The sequence below is a fragment of the Anabas testudineus genome, chromosome 7 (genome assembly GCF_900324465.2).
Source record: "Anabas testudineus chromosome 7, fAnaTes1.2, whole genome shotgun sequence".
Classification (NCBI taxonomy): domain Eukaryota; kingdom Metazoa; phylum Chordata; class Actinopteri; order Anabantiformes; family Anabantidae; genus Anabas; species Anabas testudineus.
Genome location: NC_046616.1, coordinates 116,610 through 140,731, shown reverse-complemented (window position 1 = coordinate 140,731; position 24,122 = coordinate 116,610). Strand labels below are relative to the sequence as shown.

Here is a 24,122-nt window from a genome sequence, read left to right as displayed (position 1 = left end):
TGCCAACCTGTCCAGTGTTTCTGCTGCTTGTTGTTGTTTTTGTTGACCTGGGGGTTCACGGCCCCCAAGTCACCATGTTCCGGTTCCGCCCCTGCGCCCTGTTTGGGTCCGTCTCAGCGTGGTTGGTCACTGCGCATGCGCTCAGCCCGGTGTCCGGTGTCAGACTCAGCAGCTGTTGAGTCCATGAACGGTGGCTATAACCGAATAACACGCGCTCAGAATAACCGTATGGACCCGGCGCAGATCCGGTATTGACCCGGTAAGTGCTGGCAGAGCTGATGTGCAGCTAACGGGCTAAAGGGCTAGCGTGCTGTCGGCTGTTCTCGAACGGAGCTAACGGACAGGCCACCGGCTCAGGTTCACAAAGTGCACCGCACCCGAGCTGGTTTCTGGATCTCTTGGACCACCTCAAGCTGGACTGTCTCGAGCATTCACCGCCGGGTTCTGGTGACGTTCTGGAGGCTCAAGCAGGCGAACGTGTTAACTGCCAGTACCGTTAGCCCAGCCGGAAAAGACTGCTCTGACCCGGTTCGATTTGAGGACCGGGAGCCAGAATGCTGATAGGTAAAGTGTTCCTGACCCGGGTCGGAGTCCCGGTACAGCTGTCAGTGCAGTTTGTTTGCGGTTTGCTGGCTGTTAAATCAACTCGCCGAACTCTAGAGAGCTAACATGCTAAGCTAGGTAGCATTAGCTAACGGTACCAGGCTGCGACTGCAGCTGGTGTCACACATGTACATGGATCCGCTAACTCCTCCACCAGACTAGATTAAAAAAACCTGTAATTTTAGAGTTACTACCCTCCCAGCAACTGATCAATACCCGTGATGTGTGAGTTAATTATGCTAACTGCGGCACATAAATGACTCTAGAACTGTTCTTCTAAATCATTTAAATCCAAATAAAAAGGTATAAGTAGATTGTGGTGCTAACAGAATCAAAGTAAACCGAAAGACTTTAGTTTAGAAACGAAATCTTGCCAGGGCTGTATGTAAAACTAACGTTTTATTGTAACGTCAGGTTGTTTTCAGTTCTATGTTTAGCTGGTTTTGTGTGTGTGTGTGTGTGTGTGATATGCAGCAATAATGTGTAAGATATGTAATTATTTTGTTGTAACATGGATCCTACTGTATGTCCTTGTTGGTGTTTCTTTTCTGGCCATACAACATGCTTCAACAGTGATGTAAGTTTGTTCCTAATGAAGAAACTGTGTACGTTTATGATTTATGGAGTTCTAAATTTGTGGTTATGTCTTGCACAACAAAAGACTTTTGTTTGGTAATTTGCAGACAAAAGTCAAAATTTAAAGGTGAAGTAAAACAATGACGACATTAAAAAGATGTACAGTCACAAAGGAAAAGTGAAGGCACTGTTTGCAATGTCCTGGTTTTCTGCATAAATTGGTCCTGAAATGTGATTTGATCTTTACTAACACAGTATTTCTAAGCTAATAAAACAGTCCCGATCTTCTGATCTCAGGTCTTTATTAAACACAGCCATTAGACACTAGCAGCCAATTAGCTTACAGTTTACTAACATTATTTGCATTATGGAAAGTATTTTAATATTTACCTCATTAACTTTGTAACACCACAGACTGACACTGTGATGATTACTTAGTGATTAAACTGTTATAACCATACTTATTACTGACACATCGTAACGTTGGAATAACATATTGAAAGATTGCAGATGAGGGACAAATACAGCGATGTTGTGGTTCCATTAGAAAATATGAAATACTTAATACAGTAAGGTTACAGATAAACTTACTACAACCTGAAGATACAGAGGTTTTTAAATGTTTGGTGTATGACAGAACCATGACTTGGTGAACTGGACAGAAAATGGAGGCACTGTGACTGAACATGTGTTGTTTCTTTTCAGCAGCGGTCAGTGCTGGAACCGGAAACACTGCCTCCACCGGCAAGAAACATCGGAGGAGAGGAAAAAAGAACCGCAGAGTCCGCTCAGATAAGAACCGGTAAGAAACAGGCACAGACATTAGAGACACACTGATTAAGCTCCCACAAACACACACTCAGAGGATATATTTAGCTCACAGGGAAACATCTAAAGGCTGCATTTCACTTGTGTTAAACACACAGTGTTTTTATGAACATTTGTGTCACAGTTTTCACTCGGTTCATGGCTTAAACAGTAGGTGTTTACATGATCTCTACCAGCGGTAGAAGAAGTACTTGGAACTGTTGGTAAATGTACAAACCACTAATACCAAAGTTTAGAAATACTCTGTTACAAGTTAACATGTTGCATTTGGGATATTTTTTTGTAATGACTCAGTGATGAGTTAAAACACAGAAAATGACTTCTACAGCATGTGAAGCTAAACTTAGCAGCTAAGCTAACTGTTTCCCCTCGCTACTAATCTTTGTGCTAAGCTAGCTAGTGTTCTGCTGACAGAAACATGTTTGGTGCTTGGCCTGCTGAGAACCAGCTCCAATAATAGATCCTGAGACAGAGTCATGATCCTGCCATAGACACACACACACACACACACACACACACACACACACACACACACCAGTCTATTTCAGTGCACTCGTGCCAATCTCAACAATGTCCATGACTCAGAGCAGCTGTGTGTATTACATATACAAGATCAGTGATTTCTAGGGCTGTCCAGAATGCCTTTTTTTTTTTTTTTTTTTTGAATAAATTACATTTGGTAAGTGGTGCAGTTAGGCATGCTCATTTCAATAATATGTTGGTTTGAACAAAAATAAATGAATGTATAAACAGAACAAACTATAGGTAATAATACACAAGCACAAATTGAATTCAGTTACATTGAGATTATTTATAAAGCAACAAATCAAGATTAAAACTCCTGTCAACTCAAGATTTTAATTCTTACAGAATCTTATAATACAACGTTATATAAAAAACCCAAAAATCCCATTTAAGCTGCACTAGGAGATAGTGGGGAGAAATAAACCTCCAGCAGAGCTAGGCACAGGGTGGGCGGCCATCTGCCTCGACCGGTTGGGGTCAGTGGAAAAAGGAGAAAAGAACAGCAGGCAACAGAAAACAATACCAGCAACCTCCTAAAATAACGGAAAGGTTGGTAGGACCAGAAACTGGACTCTGGAAACAAATGGGAAATGGAGAGTAATAGTGAACTACAGTAGTCCAGTCTGGAAGTAACAAATGTGTGGACTAGTTTTTAAGCATCACTTTGGGACAGGATGCTCCTAATTTTAGCAATATTCCTCAGGTGGAAGAAGGCAGTTCTAGAGATTTCTTTTATGTATGAAGTAAAGGTCATATCCTGGTCAAAGAAAACTTTGATTTCTCACAGTGTTACTTGAGGCCAATGTTATGTCATTTAGGGTAAGAATATGATTAGACAACATGTCTCTTAGGTTTTTAGTACCAAACAAAATAACCGCTGTTTTGTCTGAGTTTAGGAGAAGGAAATTGGAGGACATCCAGTCCTTTATGTCTTTTAAGCAGCTTGAAGTTTGATTAATTGATTTGTTTAGATTGGTTTATTGTTTTGGTTGTTTTTTTTTTTCGATATATATAGCTGGGTATCATCTGCATAGCAGATTTTGATTTTAAGTGACCAACAAAGTCTAGCCAAGAATTACAGTGCATCCAGAAAGTATTCACAATGCTTGAAAACCTTTTCCACATTTTATTATGTTACAGCCTTGTTCCAAAAATCACATGTACATAAGTATTCATAGGTATGAATACTTATGCAAGTATTCATTGCCATGACACTCAAAATTGAGCTCTGGTGGATGTTTCTACAACTTTATTGGAGCTGTGGGAAATTCAGAGCCCAAACCAAGCCATGAAGTCCAAGGAATTGTCTATAGACCTACGAAACAGGATTGTATCGAGGCACAGATCTGGGGAACAATACAGAAAAGTTTCTGCGGCATTGAATGTTCCAATGCACAGTGGCCACTGCACAGTGGCCTTCATCATCTGTTAATGGAAGACATTTGGAACCAGCAGAACTCTTCCTAAAGCTCAAGCATTTCCTTGTGGAGAGAGGAGAACGTTCCACAAGAACAGCCATCTCTGCAGCACTCCACCAATAAGGCCTGTATGGTAGAGTGGCCAGTTTGAATCCACTCCTCAATAAAAGTTAGTCAAAATGCACCTGAAGGACTCTCAGGCCATGAGACACAAGATTCTCTAGTTTGATGAAACAAAAATTGAACTCTTTGGCCTGAATGCCAAGTGTCATGTCTGGATGAAACCAGGCACCGCTCAGCACCTGACCAATACCATGGTGGTGGCAGCATCATGCTGTGGGGATGTTTTTCAGTGGCAGGAACTGGAACACTAGTCAGAATCGAGGGTAAGATGAACGCAGCAATGTACAGAGACATCCTTAATGAAAACGTTCTCCAGAGAGCTCGGGACCTCAGACTGGGGCGACATTTCATCTTTTAACAGGACAATCACCCTAAGCACATAGCCAAGATAACAAAGGAGTGGAAACAGGACAACTCTGTGAATGTCCTTAAATGGTCCACTCAGAGCTCCCAAGAATGGGAAAAACCGCCCAAAGTATTGAGTATTATTAAGTATTTATTTTTATTTTATTATATCCATGCTTTGGCAGGATTTTTCGGTTGAAAAGTTTACATGTCAGTTTAACTTTGCGCAAATCACTTTGATTTTATAAAAACTGTAAATTATAAAAACTGGATGTTTCACAAATCTTATTACAGACTGGGTTAATGAAATGCTGATATAAGAGGAACTGAAATATCAGTGTAACTGGACAGAGTGTAATGTGATCAAAGACACATCAACGTGTTAGTCAGGTTTTATTTATATAACTGAGGCTTAGACCTAAGTAACTGCTGAATAAAGGACAATGACGTACAGACAATAAATGGTTGACACTGGAAGGAGCTTAAAGTGTGAATATATGCTGTACAGTCGCTTTCAGACAGATCTGGTTTGTTAAAGCTTAGTTGTTATGTCTGTTCTGTCCAGCACTTTGATATTGTGGCTGTAAAGACCACAGCAGCCTCTGCTATAGTTATTACACAATTATACCGTTCAGTTCTCCAGCTGTCCACTCCACTCCACTCTAACTGAGTCTCGTCACAAGTTAAACAAATGTCAGTAATGCAGAGAATTTTCAACATTATCGTGATCAAAGTGGAAAAAGAGTGTTTTGCAGAACTGGTGATGGCCCATTAATGGAAAAAAACATATTTGCACACGCACTTTAAATTTAACACAATCAATTAGATAATAGGCTCTATGACAAATAAAATCCACAAACGTGTGGTGTTTGTAGACATTCTCTATTACCTGTGCACAATGCACACACATCACTCGAAGGTCCACTGTAGGTAAAACACACTTTATTTAAAGACACTAAAATAAATGCTCCAAAAATAAAACGTAAAACAATTTAGCATCACGTACGTTAAATATAAAGTCTGTCTCACTAATTACATCTGCAGCCATAACACAGCTGACAGGTGTAAATACTGTGCACATGCATTGTGCATAGTGCTGTTTGTAAAGTAGAAAAATAAATTGTCACTTACATATTTAAGTTCATTAAAAATGTAAATTACAGTTTTATCTCTGACACAGACTTTGCTGGTTTGTGTATTGTTTTGCAAAGAGAAACAGGTGTCAGATTTATTTACTTTTTTTAGTTATCAGATTCAGTTCAAAAACCTTTTTGTAATTTACATTTACATTTACATTTAATTATTTGGCAGACACCTTTATCTAAAGCGACTTACAAGTGAGGAACCAGGCAAGCAAATAAAAGCTAAGTCAAGGAGAAAAAACATCAAAGCAAAGTGCTATCAAAAAGTGTTTCTGTTAAAGAGATGTAAGTAGAAAAGAGCAGTATTTTGTTTTATTATTATTTTTTTTTAGTGCAAAGGAAAATGCGGAAGAGTTCTGTTTTCAGCAGTTTTTTAAATATTGAAAGTGAGGTGACTGAGCGTGCAGTTGGTAGCTCATCCCACCATTGTGGGATCACTGAGTTGAAGATTTTTCCTTGGTGTCTACTGTGTGGTGCTGGTACCACTGGACGTCGTTCACTGGCCGAGCGCAGTAGACAGGAGGGGTTGTAGACCTGAATGATTGAGTTGAGGTAAGTTGGAGCTGTAGAGTTGACCACTCTGTAGGCAACAGACAGAGCTTTGAACTTAATCCTTGCAGCCACAGGAAGCCAATGCAAAGAGTGGTGTGACATGAGTCCTTTTTGGTTGATTGAAAATGAGGCGTGCTGCTGCATTTTGGATCAACTGTAGGGGTTTGGTCGTGGATGCTGGTAACCCCATCAGCAGTGCATTGCAGTAGTCGAGACGAGATATGATCAGTACCTGTACAATGAGTTGAGTTGTGTACTCCGTCAGGTAGGGTCTGATCTTTCTGATGTTGTGGAGGGCATATCTACACGACCTAGAGACTGTGGCGATGTGTTCCGTGAAGGTCAGTTGCTCATCAATGATGACCCCCAGATTTCTGGCTGACTTAGCAGGGACAATCATCACAATGATAGAGCCTAGAGAGGAAGTATAGATGGAAAAAAGAAGAGGACCAAGGACTGAGCCCTGCAGTACACCAGTGGAGAGGTTATGAGAGTTGGAATCACGCCCCTGCCAGGATACCTTGAAGGTTCGTTCGGACAAGTATGACCAAAGCCAGGCTAGAGCTGATCTAGAGATGCCTATGTCTGAGAGTGCAGTCATAAGGATCTGAGGGTTCACAGTGTCAAAGGCTGCAGATAGGTCTAATAGAATTAAGAGAAGCATTACCTGCAGCTTTAGCCACCCGTAGGGATTCCACAACAGTCAGAAGTGCCGTTTCTGTGGAGTGACCACTCTTAAAGCTAGACTGATTTACATCCAGAGAAGGCGTCTTCAACAGTGGAGTAATCTGGGCCTGCTTGTCAGAGAAGTGTTGATGATCTGTGTAATGGCTGGTATTAGTGTTGGTGCAATAGCTTGAAGAAGAGTAGAGGGGATCGGATCAAGAGAGCAGGTGGTTGGGCGATTCGAGAGGATTTACTGATTTTACTGAATCAATTTACTGATTGATTGATTGATTCTGATATGATGCATTGCACACTGCTGTGTTATACTGTGTGAATGAGTAGGTTGTCACAGCATAGTACCATTACATGTGACCATTCACTGTGTTTACCTTGAATAAATCAGATATTCAGTGTCAACCGAATTTTTTTCTGTTTTCAGACCTGATGACCTCTGTGATCCTGACAGCAGCCTCCTTTCTGCATCACTGCAGAGTTGCCCCCAAATCACCCAGTTGCCCCCCCAGCACACCATAGAATCCACCACATCTCCGGGTAGCAGGCCATCACATCAAGAAGATCAACATGAAACCACCACAACACTTGTACAGAATGTCCTACACTCTACCATGTTTTCCACCAAAACCACCCCACCTCCCCACCATAGTGTTCCCCGAACGCACTCACCACATCCTAAGAACACCTCCTGTACACTACCCCTTGCTCTAGCTACCACAGATACCCCTGTAGCACCTCTGGAACATCCTAAAACTACCCTCCAAACTGCTCCACTGCCTCCTGTAGGAGCTCCTCAGATCTTCAGCCAATCGCCTGCTGCCATATCTGGAAGTTTTGCTCGTAGTCCCAGCCAATCACCTGGTGCGACATCTGGAAGTCTCGCTCGTAGTCCGAGCCAATCAACTGGTGCCACATCTAGAAATCTCGCTCGTAGTCCCAGCCAATCACCTCCTGCCACATCTAGAAGTCTCACTCATAGTCCCATTCAATCAAAGCCCAATGTGAAGGAAAATATTATCCCAAATTCTTCCAGATCTCCTCACAGGACTCTTACTTACAACAAATCACATCGTTCCAAATCACCTCCAACTTCAGCCCGAATGACCCACAGTGCCAGAGAATCACCACCATTATGTGCCCTGCATTCTCCTCCCATTGCTTCGTTAAACTCCCCACACCCTGAACCCTTTCTACTGACCTCCATGACTTTCACTTCTAGCACCTCCTCGAATTTATACTCCCCCTTCTGCTCCCCCTCCACTTCGTTCCTCCTCTCCCCCGAATCTCAGGGCCCTTCCATTGGTCTGCCTCCAACAATATCATCAGTCACCCCTCATCTGACCACACCCCCTCCTGTAAAGACCCCACCCTCGCTGGAGTTAACCCCTCCCCCTGCTCACCTGCTAGGCTCGGATGATGAGGAGCAGGAGGACCCATCGGATTACTGCAAAGGTGAGGCAACTCTCAGATCTGATCATATACAGTGGTGTGAAAAAGAGTTTGCCCCCTTACTGATTTCTTATTTTTTTGCATGTTTGTCGCACTTTAATGTGTCTGATCATCAAACGAATTTAATTATTAGTCAAAGATAACACAAGTAAACATATCATGCAGTTTTTAAATGAAGGTTTTTATTCTTGAGGGTAAAAATAAATCAAAAACTACATTGCCCTGTGTGAAAAAGTGTTTGCCCCCCCCCCCCCCCCCCCGTTAAAATATAACTTAACTGTATATAAACTATAAAGCTGGACATCATGCCGAGATCCAAAGACATTCAAAAACAAATGATACAGAGAATAATTGAGATTTATCAGTCTGGAAAAGGTTATAAAGTCATTTCTAAAGCTTTGGGACTGCAGTGAACCACAGTCAGCCATTATCTACAAATGGCAAAAACATGGAACAGTGGAGGAGTGGCCGGTTGACCAAAATTACCCCAAGAGTGCAGCGACAACTCATCCAAGAGGTCACAACAGACCCCACAACAACATCCAAAGAACTGCAGGCCTCACTTGCCTCAATTAAGGTGAGTGTTCATGACTCCACAATAAGACAAAGACTGGGCAAAAATGGTTTGCATGGCAGAGTTCCAAGACGAAAACCACTGCTGAGCAAAAAGAACATAAAGGCTCGTCTCAGTTTTTCCAGAAAACATCTTGATGATCCTCAAGACTTAAAAAGAAGAAGAAGAAAATACTCTGTGGACTGACAAGACAAAAGTTGAACTTTTTGAAAGGTGTGTGTCCCATTATGTGTGGCATTAAAGTAACACCGCATTTCAGAAAAAGAACATCATACCAGCAGTAGTGTTGTTTCGGTCGTGAACGATTCGTTCAATATGAACAAATCTTTTCTATGACTTGGGGGTGATTAGTTCTTTTAGTGAGTGATTCGTTCATTACCAGTTCATTGCAGTACCTTCTTTCACCACATGGCAGCAGCTCCATAAGCTCAGTCAGCAGGACAGGAAACAGAAATGATTCGTTCACGACTCACTCAACTGTGAGTCTGTACTCAGGTCATCGTTCTTTTGTCACGTGACAGCCAGGCCGCTCAGGCTCTGTGGCAGCAGACACTACAGTTCTTTAATGAGTCATTCATACGGATCATTACGGATTCGTTCTTTCGTTCTTTTGTCATGTGACAGCTGTAGCTCAGCTACGGAGCTGTGGACTGAGAAACAAGGAAACAAGTCATTTATTTGTCACCTGAAGCCCGACATTATTTATTCATGGAATCATAATTAATTAGTGGTCTTTGATTCTTTTAGATGTGTGTAGTGATTTTGTGTACTATGTTTGTACATAAATACTTTCGAAAATTATAAACATGTTAGTTGTGCTATTCTCCTCCATAAAATAAAAAAATTTAACATTATTAACAACAACAACAACAACAACATCAATAATAATAATAATAATGTTGCATTTTGGACACAATAAATGCACCCTGTAAATATTTTCGGGAATTTGTTACTTGTTGCTTTAAAAGTCTAACGCATTATCCAAATAAGTTTAACTTTCACTCATCCTCTACCAGCCATCACAGCTCAGGCTGCGGCAGCAGTTCACTCGCTCTTCGTTCATCGTTCACTGCTCTCGTTCTTTGTTCACCGTTCTCGTTCATCGTTCTCGTTCATCGTTCACAGCTCAGGCTGCAGCAGCAGTTCTCTCGTGTATTATATTTGTGTATTATAATTTGTCAGCTGAACAAACCATGTTGTCTTCACTATATAGTGTCTGAGAACCGCGGCCATTTTTATATCACCCACTAGAGGGTTACACCGCAACCCGCTGTAAAATTAATGAAATGAACGAAATGAACGAAATGATTTGTTCACTTTAGAGTTCGAGTCAGTTCAAAGACTCAAGCTCACCTCAAGCTGAAGCGAACTTGGATTCTGCAGCAGGACAATGATCCAAAGCACAACAGCAAGTCCACTTCTGAATGGCTGAAGAAAAACAAAATGAAGACTTTGGAGTGGCCTAGTCAAAGTCCTGACCTGAATCCAATTGAGATGCTGTGGCGTGACCTTAATAAAGGGGGTTTATGCTCGAAAACCCTTCAATGTGGCTGAATTACAACAATTCTGCAAAGATGAGTGGACCAAACTTCCTCCACAGCGCAAGTTTTGAAAATGCTTGATTGCAGTTGTAGCTGCTAAGGGTGGCCAAAGCAGTTATTAGGTTTAGGGGGCTTTTTCACAAAGGGCAATGTAGTTTTTGATTTATTTTTACTCTTAATAATAAAAACCTTCATTTAAGAACTGCATGATGTGTTTACTTGTGTTATCTTTGACTAATAATTAAATTTGTTTGATGATCAGACATATTAATTGTGACGAACATGCAAAAAAATAAATCAGTAAGGGGGCAAACTCTTTTTCTCACCACTGTAACCGTTGACCTTTGATAACAGTTACAATAATAACTACCTGAATTTATGGACAGTCTAATAACAAGTCTCTCAGTCCTCGTTATTTATCATATGAGTGCTGAACCTCTACAGTAGAACTGCTCTCAAGTACTCAGCAGCTTGTCTTTATTGTGCTGCTCATCTGTAAAACACAGCGAGACTTTACCATAACAACTCCATCAGACTGGAATCATTTATTGAACTTTAAATGATTGACCTGATTTCGTTTACCTAGGCTGTGTTCTCTGGTACTGATTGTAACTTAGTCTCTAGATGTTCTTATGAACTTAATTAGTATCTGGAAATCATCCTATCAAAAAATATAATGATAAATAATAAGCAGTGCACATATAAGCGTGGCTAGAGATCAGGAGGAAAAGTGTTCTAGAGCAGTACCTTTTATTTGTCTCACATCATCCACTACAACACAAACTAGGAGTCATCAGGACTTTGAACCATAGAGCACAAAACATCCCGACCTCTACAGAATTTAAAAAGAAGGAGGACAGGTATCTGAAGACAGCTGTGGGCCAAGTGGACATTTAACAAGGCAGCATCCTCTTCCAGAAAGATGTCATTGAAGATTCTCAGTTGTCCAGGTCAAGTTATCTGGAAGTTGAGTTGTGGCAACAGAATTGGCTCAATGGGTAGATCATTGGTCTTAGATGCAGAAGGGGTTCAAACCCCATCACAGACACCAGGTGTGTCCTGGAGCAAGACACTCCACGCTAGTTGTATGTGGCTGCCCACTGCTCCCCCCAGGGGAATTGGTTAAATGCAGAGGACCAATTTCATTGTAAAATGTAAAAATGTGACATATGACGATTAAAGTCTTTCTTTCATCCTTCTTGTTAGGTTGAAATGTTTCTCTACTCATCAAGTAGTTTCTTCAGTCTGAAGATAGCTGGTTAGAGCCCACACATTTATGGTTTCACTTCACCCCTAAGATGAAGGTTCTACAGCTGATTCAGGTCTTTGGAGTAGACGAGTCTCTGCCCGAGTGTGTTGGAGGGTTTGAAATAGACAGGTATGCTGTGTTTTCTAAAAATCCTTTTCAGCTTCTCTGAAACCCCAGCCAAGTAAGGAATGACCAGGTTTTTGCTTTGGATCTGGGACTCCTGGGACTTTCTGTTTCCTTTTTACCCACCACAATGAAGATTTAGTGTGCAGATTAGTACTTGCTATTTGGGATCTTAGTAATTCAGAGTCTAATAGAGCTCTAATAGAGCTGTTCACTCTGCAGCCACTGTTATCAGCACAAGACAACTGATGATCTAAAGCAGTGGTCCCCAACCCCCAGGCTGCAGACCGGCACAGGTCCATGGGTCAATTGATACCGAGCCACACAGAAAGAATACATAACTTACATTATTTCCATTTTATTTGTTATGTGGTTCTGAACGAATGTTTTATTTAGCAAAATTACCAGATTCTGTCCGCCACATCTGTCTATGTCTAACTCTTGTTGCTTTTCAAGATGCTTGCCTCGGTCACCTGTCTTACTTACAGTGGCAAGAAAAAGTGTGTGAACCCTTTGGGATTACGGGGAGTTTTGCATGAATTGGTCATAAAATGTGCTCAGATCTTCATCTAACTTCAACAATACAAAAACACAGTCTGCTGAAAATAATAGTACACAAACATTATATGTTTTCATGTTTTTATTAAACATAACATGTAAACATTCACAGTGCCAAGAGCTAATTGGAGCCAGGAGTGAGCCAACCTTGAGTCGAATCAGTGTGATGATATTGGACGTGTTGCTTAAAGCTGTCCTGCCCTTTAAAAACACACACCAGTTTTGGGTTTACTGTTGCAGCACTGTTGCTACTCTCCCTAGGTGTGGCCGTCCTGTAAAGATGACTGCAAGAGCACAGCACAGAATGCTGAATGAGGTAAAGAAGCATCCTAGAGTGTCAACTAAAGACTTACAGAAATCTCTACAATAAGGAAAACATTAAACAAGAATGGAGTACATGGGAGGACACCACGGAGGAAGCCATTGCTGTCCAAAAAAAAAATATTGCAGCATGTTTGAAGTTTGCAAAAGAGCACCTGGATGTTCCACAGCACTACTGGCAAAATATTCTGTGGACAGATGGAACCAAAATTTAGTTGTTTGGAAAAAACACATAACACTATGCGTGGAGAAAAAAGGGCACAGCACAAACATCAAAACCTCATCCTCACTGTAAAACATGGTGGAGGGAGCATCATGGTTTGGGGCTGCTTTGCTGCCTCAGGGCCTGGACATATTGTTGTCATTGATGGAAAAATGAAATCCAGTGTTTGTCAAGACATTTTGCAGGAAAACGTAAGACCATCTGTCTGCCAACTGAAGCTCCACAGAGGATGGGTGATGCAACAGGACAATGACCCAAAGCATACAAGTAATTCAACAAAAGAATAGCTTCAACAGAACAAAATACACCTTCTGGAATGGCCCAGTCAGAGTCCTGACCTCAACCCGATTGAAATGCTGTGGCATGACCTTAAGAGAGCCATTCACACCAGACATCCCAAGAATATTTCTACACTGAAACAGTTTTGTGAAGAGGAGTGGTCCAAAATGACTCCAGATCGTTGTGCAGGTCTGATCTGCAACTACAGGAAACGTTTGGTTGATGTTATTGCTGCCAAAGGAGGGTCAATCAGTTATTATGTCCAGGTTCACATACTTTTTCCACCATGTACTGTGAAAGTTTACATGTTATGTTCAATAAAAACATGAAAACATATAATGTTTGTGTACTAGAAGATCGGACCAATTCATGCAAAACAGAGACACATACAGATGACCCCATTCTTCTCTAAATCAAGTCCCAGACCATGGACCAGGTGTAGTAGTAGTACTGGTTTCTACACTGTGTTTTTGTCCCTGCTGTGTTCCAGGTGGTTACTACCCAGTGAAGATTGGTGACCTATTTAACGGGAGGTACCACGTGGTTAGAAAACTTGGCTGGGGACATTTTTCTACAGTCTGGCTCTGCTGGGATCTGCAGTACGACCCACAACATACACATGAATTACACACACTTGGTTTTGAAACACTTGTAAGATCTTCATCCCTGACTCTGTTCACATCCTCTGAACATGTTTAGGAAGAAGCGTTTTGTGGCACTGAAAGTGGTGAAGAGCGCTCCACATTACACCGAGACTGCTCTGGATGAGATCAAACTGCTCAGATGTGTGAGTCTCTCTAAGGTTTCCTACCAGCAAACTGCATGATGTGGATTTAAAAAGTTTAACAATCAGTGTAAAACTAAATTGGTGTCTGTTTTAAATGAAAGTGGGGAACTGGTCTGTTTGTGTGTCTAGGTGAGGGACAGTGACCCCTCTGACCCCTACAGAGAAACCATCGTCCAACTGATTGATGACTTCAAAATCTCTGGAGTTAATGGAATCCGTATCCTTCATCATCACCTCGGTGTCTGTCTCTGTGCCTGTCTACATACCTAGCTGTCAGTATTTTCCTTAGCGTTGCTCAGATGTCTGTATGGTTCTGGAGGTTTTGGGTCATCAGCTGTTAAAATGGATCATCAAGTCAAACTACATGGGACTTCCTCTGGTCTGTGTGAAGACCATCATCAGACAGGTAATGCACCATTTTTTTTGATTGAGAGTTGTTACCTGAGCTCGGACTCAGCAATGACTCAGACTGACTCAGCAGTGACTCATCTGTGTGTCCCTGCAGGTCCTTCAGGGTCTGGACTACCTCCACACTAAGTGCAAGATCATCCACACTGACATCAAGCCGGAGAACATCTTGTTGGAGGTCGATGAGGTTTACATCAGGAGATTGGCAGCTGAAGCCACAATCTGGCAGAGAGCCGGAGCCCCGCCCCCATGTGGATCATCAGGTGAGGATCAGTGACGTTATTAGTCAAACAGATGACAGGTGTGTTATTACCTGTATGACCATGTATGCTCTGTGATTCAGCTTCTTTGGAGCTTCTTTTACTGTTTTTAGATAAAAACTGAATGCAGGTTAAACCTCCTCGAGACCGAGACAAGTCTGAGATCATAGTAGAATGTCTGAAGGCCTCACCTGAGATGGAGGCTGAGCTGCAGCTTTGTGAAGTTCATCGCAACCTGACCAGCGTGAACCCGATACCAGCGGAATTCATGGGCCAATGAAAATTCTCTGTATATTCATGACAATGTCACAACCTCCTGGTTCTGCTGGAGGTTTCTTCTAACAGGAATTTGTTTATATTTAATTCAATTCAGTTTTATTTGTATAGCGCTTTTTACAATTGACATTGTCGCAAAGCAGCTTTACACAACCAAAGTAACTATGGAAGTTTACATGAACAGTGAATGTGTATGAATCATAATAATCGATATAGCTTGTCCCTGATGAGCAAGCTGAGGGCAACAGTTGCAAGGAAAAACTCCCTGAGAAGGCAACAGGAAGAAACCTTGAGAGGAACCAGACTCAACAGGGAACCCATCCTCATATGGGTGATCACATACTATGTGTTAGGCAGCAGGCAGTTCAGTATAACAGTTAAAGTCTTTAAGTTAATATGGAGTCCAGTTAGTTATTGGAGGCTCTGGTAGACTTGTAGGAAATTACAGTCCTGGACTATCGAGCGTTGAGTCGAGCCCTCGGAGAAACAGCTGCCGACGTCCGCCTAGCCCAAGACCGTCTTCATGGTAGTGTGGAACCAACCCCAGTCACCACACGCATCCCATAGAGACCACACACGGCATCCAAGCGACAAGATCTCCGACCAGAAATGGGGCACCAGGATGAGTCAGACAGGACCAGAGGGCAAAGGGTGGAACAACGTGTAGCTCGACAGAGAGACAGGAAGAGAGAAAGAGGGAGAGGGAAAGAGAGAGAAGAGGAGAGGGGAGAGCAGAAGAGGAGAGATAACAGTTAGGTATGATCACAGTCAGATAATGTATGAGGCGAATGTATATTGAGTGCAGCAGGGACTCCGGCAGGACTAACTATGACAGCCTAACTAAAAGGGTGAGCCAGAAGGAAACACAGACATGAGGGCGCACTGGGATGTAGAGCAACCAATCACTTCACTGTCAACAAACCTATGTGATCAATGAGAGTGGGGAAGACAGTATCTAAACGTACCAGTTCACCATAATGCTCTATGTACATTAGTCTTTCCCTAAGGCAAATCTATTTATAAAAATGCTTGACTAAATAAATAGGTTTTTAGCCTAGACTTAAACACTGAGACTGTGTCTGAGTCCAGAACGCTATTTGGAAGGCTATTCCATAACTTTGGGGCTTTGTAAGAAAAAGCTCTGCCCCCAGCTGTAGTTTTCATAATACGAGGTACTGACAAGCAGCCTGCACCCTTTGATGGAAGTAGGCGTAGCAGATCATAAGGCACTAGCAGTTCACTCAGATACTGCGGCGTGAAACCATTTAATGCTTTAAATGTCAAAAGTAGTTTTTTAAAATCAATGCGAAATTTCACGGGGAGCCAATGAAGTGTAGATAAGATAGGGGTGATGTGCTCATATCTTCTGGTTCTAGTGAGGACTCTTGCTGCTGCATTCTGAACTAACTGAAGCTTGTTTATGTACCTGGTAGAACAGCCAGACAGTAAGGCATTACAGTAGTCCAACCTAGAGGTGATGAAAGCATGAACTAATTTTTCGGCATCAGTTAGTGACAAAATATTTCTTATCTTGGCAATATTTCTGAGGTGAAAGAAAGCTGTCCTGGTGATATTATCTACATGAGCTTCAAATGAAAGAGTGGAATCTAGAATCACACCAAGGTCTTTTACTGTTGCACTAGATAGAACAGAAAGGCCATCTAGTATTACAGTGTGATCTAAAATCTTGCTTCTAGTTGCATGTGGTCCTATGACTAGTACTTCTGTCTTATCAGGATTAAGCAGAAGGAAATTAATTAGAATCCGGTCTCTTATATACTTTACACATTGCTCAACTTTATTAAGCTGTTTGATCTCATCTGGTTCTGATGAAACATATAACTGTGTGTCGTCAGCATAGCAATAGTAGTGGGCCTAAAACTGAACCATGTGGAACACCAAACTCCACTGGAGAGCATGTATATTAACGTGTTATAGAACTCAATTAGGTCCTACAGTTTCTACATAAAGGGTCTAGACATGGGTTTTGTTGTGAATTGGTGATATAGTAAATATATAAACAGATTTTAAGACACAAACGGAAATATCCAGACGCACTATTTTGATCAGATTTATAAAGACCCACGTTCTTTGTTCTTTTACACATCTCTATTATTATTATTATTCTACACAAGATTGTTGTGTAGATTGTTTCACTCCTGCTTCTCACCATTATTTTACCAGCAGCAGACTTTAGAATACTAAAATATGTGTTGGACTCTTCTGAAGTCTAGAGGTTTTTACATGTGGTCCCAGGATTTTCTCAAATCATGTTTGTTTGAAGTGAATATGTCTCAGGGTGGAGTCAGACACGTGTTCCTGGGAGCTGTGGTTTCCACTCTGTTCAGACAGACAGATGTGTTGCTGTCTGTCTGAATGTCTGTCTACTAAACTGTCTCCATCTCTTTTTCTTTCTATATGCTTCTAACGCAGCTGTTTCCTTCCATGCTTATTCAGCTGCTTATATTTCCACTCCTCTGTATTTCTTTTCTGTGTCTGATGTTTTCTTCCTGTCTCTCTCTCTCTCCCACTGTCTGTCTTACTCTGTGTGTCTGTCTCTAGTTAGCATGGCTCCCAGAGATGTACAGGTAAGTGAAGCCTGCTGTGTTCTCAGTGGTTCTTATTCAGTGTCAACTTGTTTAAGGTCTTCTTAATCTTCATGAGGGATTGAATAGAAGTTGTTAGTGTATAAAAAACAGAGGTGAAGTCATTAAATCCACCAGAAACAGCTCCATCACATGGTAGCTGTGACACAGTCTCTGGAGCAGTCACTGGCCCTCATTCATCAATATCCTTTCTTAAATTTGACAAATCAGACAAGTCTACATAAGGTTCATGATTTGTTCTCAAAAGGGCAGCTCTGCTTTTACCTTTGTTCTTATATTGATGAATTCCATCCTCCTCTAGTTGTTCCTATTTAGCAGGTAAATGCCCGTAAGTGCCCTTAAAAGGACTCTCACACAGAAATTGAAAAGGAAAGTTGAAGACTGGACTCACCTCAGTTCAGACTAGAGGCAAAGCTGCATGAAGTGAACAGCAAACAAGCTTCATATTTAGTAGAAGTGGTGAAATTAAATTATAAACATACTGTATTTTCCACATTGTAAGGAGCTCCGGAGTATAAGGCGCACTGTCATTGAATGGTCTATTTTCAAATTTTTTTCACATATAAAGTGCACCGGACTAAAGCGAAACAAAACAGTCAGATAAGTCAGTCAGTCAAACTTTATTCAATGCGTTCACCGTAACTCCCCAACTTGTAATGCGTAAAAAAACACAATGGCTTTTAAGTGTGCCCTATAGCGTGGAAAATACAGTAACCTGTTTTCACATATTCACTCTGGCAAATGGGATTCATGGTAATGTTCCATAATGTAAATTGAAGTGTTAGTGTAATGTTCCTTGATTTTCATGGAAACAGTTATTTTAAAATGGCAGTGCTAAAAAATATGATGTAACTTAAACCTTATAATATTATACAACTGTAGAATCAACGAAAAGGGAACAGTTGGTGAATGAAGACCAGTGCTTGTGATTCTACCAGGTGCAGTGCAGCACATTTCAGAGGCAGCTCTCTGCTCTGCTCTGCTAAACATACTGTATGTGAGTCTGTTTTTAAAAAGGTTCAATCTACCAATCAGATGTCCCCGTTCACCCCCCAGAAAGAGCCCTTCAGCTAGAAGGAGAAATGTTTGGGGGTTTCTTCTGGCAAACAGGCACCATCTGTAAAATACAATTAGAAATATAAACACAATAAAAATAGACAAGAAAAGAAACACGGCCTACGTACCCATATGGAACTTGAAAAAAGCCGCTCCACTTCTCAACAGTCCTTAAGCTTAGAGACAAACTGTGATGTGTGACCCCCTCACCTCACCCCTCTCCCCTGAATGTGGTCAGTAGTGCGTAGTATCAGTAACTCACAGTGCACGTACACTTAAACAGCACAAACTTCACTGCAGCTGTGTGTTAACCGGTGTATTCCTGTGTAGCTTGGTAAACTGTCAAAGAACAAGAAGAAGAAGCTGAAGAGGAAAGCGAAACGTCAACAGAGACTGCTGGAGGAGAGACTGGTGGACATACAGGTACTGCAGAACTACTATAATATAGCTGTATTATGTCTGTGTATTGCTTTTTTCTCTTCTCCACTCCCTGAGTGTTGGAGCAGTTGAAGCTGTATAAACGTGGTGTAAAAGCTTATATCAAAATCATGGAGCTGGGATTATTTCTGTAACCACTAACAAAACAGATACGGTGGAAACCATGTACATTTCTTTTCAGGCATGGTGTTTTCTGGTCTGTTGTTTCTAATTTTCATTTTTCTTGTATAAAATATGCCAATACAGTTATAATGCGTTGTTATTAGTATTAGTAGTATTACTGCATAGGCAAAGTCGGGATAAAAATTCCAGGATTTTTGACTTAGATTAATCTGCCAAATCCTGTCTGTTTTGTAACATGCTCTGAACGTTACCTGAAGATGAAGTGGTTGTTGCTCTGCCACAGGTGTAACACCAGCAGCACACTGCAGATGTTATCATAATAACTTTAATTAACTTAACTCAGTGCTACAGAACTAGTGTTTTGGCTAATAAGGACAGAGCATGGGGCTAAAACACATCTTACTCAAAAACTACAAAAAAAATCTAAATGATTTTTTAAACCAGCATATGTACCAAGACAAGAAGAGTAAGTCAAACACACAGCATTAATGATAAGTTCTTCAAAGACTATGCAGAGAATCAAATGATCTTTTCAGGCGAATACATTTAGTTCCGTAGCTTCAGAAGAACATAGAAAATTATTGGAACATTAACACCAGTCCAGTGTGTTTGTTGTTAGTTAGTTCCCTTTTAGATCCAGATCTTTTACTGAACCGCTCCTTCCCATTTTCTATTCAGTCTTAGTTTCTTGTCTAAAGCCACAGAATCAGCGAATAACAAAAGATTCATAATGTAAACTTATGTGTGAAAGTCAGAGATCCTGTTGTGTGTATGTGATACAGACATGTAGTCCCATTAATACAGTCTGAGCTTGCAAGTAACTAAGTACATTTACTGAAGTACTGTAAAGTACTGAGGTACAATTTTGAGGTACCTTTCTTTGACAGCAATTTCAACCTTTGATTAACTAGGACTTTTACTATTTCTAGTACTACTAACGAGAAGTAACCCATCTAAGTAAAACAGGAAGTAAAATTCCCTTAATGTAAAAGTTTTCACTTTCTCCTGATTGTGTTCAGAGGATGGAGGAAGAGGACGGTGTTGTACAACCTGATGACACCAACAGTAACTGTGAGTACACATTGATACACATTTTTATTTGATACTTTTATCCCAAAGCCACTTACAGTAAGGTACTGTACAAACCAGTAAGTATCTCTGTCAGAGAAAAGGGAGAAGGTACTGAAAGCCAGGAGAGAAAGTATTAAATAAATAGTAATTTTCAGACATGCAATGGAACCCTGAACTAGTGTAGATATGACCAGGAAAAGCTATATGTAGGTCAGGTCCCTACTGTACCTGTACTACATCAATACTCTGTAAACACATGTTTTTGGTTGTTCTTAGGTTCTCTGGCCGTCAATGGAAACACTTTGTGTTCCACGGCAAATAGTAAAGTTAGTCCGCAGTCTTCCTGCTCCTGGTTGGAGGACAGGTGTAATGGCCACGCCCCTGGTCGTTTCTCCAGCCCTGCCTCTGGCCTTTCAGGTTTCTCTAGCTCTGTGATGTCAGCAACATCTGAGTCAGCACATTCAACTCAGTCAGGATATTCGAGCGGACGAGATGGTGAGAACACACATAAATGCACACACTTTACACACATACACACCTGAGTCACCTAACAGGTAACATCCTCTGTCCTTAGTGTTCAGTGCATCAGATTTCATCTTCAGTCCTCTGGACCCTCAGAATGCAGAAAGACTAAGAGTGAAGATTGCTGATCTTGGCAATGCATGCTGGGTGGTGAGTTACCTTCATCATCACCTCACCTTTGAATCACCTTTTGTGTTGATGTGTAGACCAATGAGACGGCTCCTCTCTCTCTATCCAGCACAAACACTTCACAGAGGACATTCAGACCAGACAGTACCGAGCTCTGGAGGTTCTGATTGGAGCAGAGTACGGACCCCCTGCTGACATATGGAGCACAGCCTGCATGGTACACACACACACACAGACACACACACACACACACACACTGCTATACACACTGACTGTGTGTTAGCCAGAAACAGGCTTCTCAGGTAAGCAGGGAGCTGTTTTACTAAGAAACCTTGTTACTGTGAATTCACATATAAATGGAGCAGATAGTAATCTAATTTCTCCTCTCATTCTGGAATTAATTTTGATGCAAAGATTGTCTCTGTACAGAGGCCGAGACACTGCGATAACTGTCTAAATTAAAGAAACATATATTCATATGTCTATGGGAAACTGTATTGGTTTAAGTTAATAAACAAGGTAATGCACACAGTAAAACACAGTAATACAAACAGTAAAACACAGTAATACACACAGTAAAACACAGTAATATACACAGTAATACACACAGTAATACACACAGTAAAACATACAATAATGCTCACAGTAAAAGAGAGTAATAAACACAGTAAGTCATACAGTAATACACACAGTAAAACACAGTGATAAACATAGTAAAGCACAGTAATACACACAGTAAAACACAGTAATACAAACAGTAAAACACAGTAAAACACAGTAATAAACATAGTAAAGCACAGTAATACACACAGTAAAACACAGTAATATACACAGTAATCAACACAGTAAAACACAGTAATACACACAGTAAAACACAGTAATACAAACTGTAAAACACAGTAAAACACAGTAATAAACATAGTAAAGCACAGTAATACACACAGTAAAACACAGTAATATACACAGTAATCAACACAGTAAAACACAGTAATACACACAGTAAAACACAGTAATACAAACAGTAAAACACAGTAATAAACATAGTAAAGCACAGTAATACACACAGTAAAAGGGGGGGTGAGGGGGTGGGCTGAGGTGTGATCATTACATCCTTCACATCCCCCCCATCCTTTGTTTCACCTAACGAGCCTATTCAGGGCAAGGGGTGGAGTGAAACCAGCCTTGGAGCATAAATTTGCGGCCTCTAACCAACTATCTTCAGACTGAAGAAGCTACTTGGATGATTCTGCTTTTCCATTCAGCTGTGCCCTGTCAGGGGTCACAGCAAATCATCTGCCTCCATTTAACCCTGTCCTCTGCATCCTCTACTCCAAACCAACTAACTCCATGTCTCTCACTACATCCATAAATGTCCTCTTCGGTCTTCAAGGTTCACATACGTTTTCTTGCCACTGTATTGTTTAAATTTGTGTTTCCATCACAGACTCAGGTGTGTTTAAGTGTAACAGATGATCTGCAGCTTCACACTGATCACAACAAACCTGATTAATTGATTGATTGATTATGTTTCAGGCATTTGAGTTGGCGACAGGAGATTATCTGTTCGAACCTCATTCAGGAGAAGATTATACCAGAGACGAAGGTACTACACACAGTAATGCTACACACAGTAATACACTCTGTGTTACTGCAAAAACTATCATACCACCCATAGAGTACTTCAGAGTACTTCAGTGTGTATTTTTATGTTGTGTTCAGATCACATTGCTCACATCACTGAGCTACTCGGGCCGATTCCTCTGCCGTTCGCTTTGTCTGGCAGGTATTCCAGAGAGTACTTCAACAGGAGAGGTGAGAGAGCAACGCTGTCGACTGTGTGCCTGCTGTTTGATAGAGAAATGCACCATGGGAGTTTCAGTGGATTTCTCCTCTTTAGTTTTTATGTCCTTTTTCATCTCAAACTGTTTCTCTACCTGTCTCAGGTGAGCTGCGTCACATCTCCAGTCTGAAGCCGTGGGGTCTGTTTGAGGTATTGTTGGAGAAGTACGAGTGGCCGTTGGACCAGGCGGCTCAGTTTAGTGACTTCCTGCTGACCATGTTGGAGCTGGAGCCTGAACGCAGAGCGACCGCAGCGCAGTGTCTGCAGCATGCGTGGTTGCAAACCTAAACATACTTTTCATATTGCTACAGAAATATGACCACTAACTGATTTTCTTGCAGGTCCTAGAACCAGACAAAACCAGTTAAAAAAATGACACGTATTGCTTGTGGAAGGAGCTCCGGTCTTAAACAGTTTGTGGCAAAGGCCTGTGAACCTGTTCCTTCAGTAATTGCTGTGACCCCCTTTTGAAATGGGAGGCACCGCTCCACTTGTGTTTTCTGCGACTACACTAACACCCAATCTCATCCTGGACGAGTCCAGATCTGCTCTTGGTGTGATCTTTGTTGGTCAACCACTCTTGGGGAGGGGGGCAGTGGTGTTGGATGTTCTGTGTGACACCTGACTGGTGGAGTCCAAACTCTTCTGTAACAGTTCAGATCTTCTTCTATGGTTTTCAGAAATCTCCTCTATTCAAGCAATGACTCACTTCTACAGACCTGTGTTAAGATCAGAGTGGGATGGTGATGTTTTAAATAAGACCAGATCTCCCAGACCCACAGCAGATCCTCATCACACTGACTGAAAGTCCCGACTCTAATGTCACCTTGAAATGAAAAAACAATTCTCCAGGTTCACCAACAAATGTTTGAGATTGGCTCATTCTCCACAAAAGTAAATGTTTTATAAGTGTCATAGTTTGAGGACTTGGGTGAAAATCGTATCAAGTTTTAGGTTGAGTGTTACAAGTGTTGTTCAGTGTTGTGTCGGCTTCATGTGATGTGGTCAAGAATCACCTCAACTGTCTCCTGAAATGACTGATTGATTAATTCATTGATTGATTAATTGTCTGTGCTTCTGCATCTGAGCATAACTCCTGTGATGTGTTCAATTTCATTGGGTTGAGTTCAGATCCAAACCAACAGCATAATGTTTTCTGGATTTTCCTCAGGGTCACTGTTTGTTCCCTTATTGTTCAGATTTTATATCAGTGACTGAGTGTTGATCAGATATGTTATTTGCAGATGTCTTATCTTTACCACAGAATAAATATTCTCCCCATCGGTGTGTTCCTGGTGATGAAGGAACAACAGTTTGGATCACTGATGTAAATGGTAAAGGTTCTGCACTTATATAGCGCTTTTCTACCTAACTGGTACTCAAAGCGCTTTACACTGCGTCTCATTCACCCATTTGCACACACAAGCACACACACACACCAATGGCAGAGCTGCTATGCAGCTGATCTGACTCACCGAGGGCAACTTGGGGTTCAG

The 24,122-nt window shown here is 41.3% G+C and overlaps 1 protein-coding gene across 2 annotated transcripts; it reads left to right on the top strand.

The window, feature by feature from the left end:
• Nucleotides 1-104: 104 nt before the first annotated feature.
• srpk3 (SRSF protein kinase 3) lies at nucleotides 105-24,073 on the top strand. Of its 2 annotated transcripts, none has more exons than XM_026367823.1 (17): nucleotides 105-564; nucleotides 1,888-1,981; nucleotides 7,218-8,245; nucleotides 13,601-13,709; nucleotides 13,810-13,897; nucleotides 14,027-14,114; nucleotides 14,197-14,303; nucleotides 14,403-14,568; nucleotides 17,404-17,429; nucleotides 18,834-18,926; nucleotides 20,084-20,135; nucleotides 20,412-20,630; nucleotides 20,710-20,807; nucleotides 20,896-21,003; nucleotides 22,320-22,389; nucleotides 22,506-22,598; nucleotides 22,730-24,073. In XM_026367823.1, the coding sequence occupies exons 1-17, from the start codon at nucleotides 555-557 to the stop codon at nucleotides 22,912-22,914; spliced, it is 2,634 nt and encodes an 877-aa protein (XP_026223608.1). In that variant the 5' UTR covers nucleotides 105-554; the 3' UTR covers nucleotides 22,915-24,073. The 2 variants fall into 2 exon arrangements, with proteins under 2 accessions (XP_026223608.1, XP_026223607.1); XM_026367822.1 differs by having other exon boundaries at nucleotides 1,885-1,981.
• The last annotated feature ends 49 nt before the right edge of the window (nucleotides 24,074-24,122 follow it).

Bases quoted from the DNA above. Each gene is read 5' to 3' on its own strand.
- srpk3 (XM_026367822.1), top strand. The intron at 8,246-13,600 runs GTGAGGCAACTC...GCTGTGTTCCAG, and splicing joins CCCATCGGATTACTGCAAAG to GTGGTTACTACCCAGTGAAG. The intron at 22,390-22,505 runs GTACTACACACA...TGTTGTGTTCAG, and splicing joins AGATTATACCAGAGACGAAG to ATCACATTGCTCACATCACT.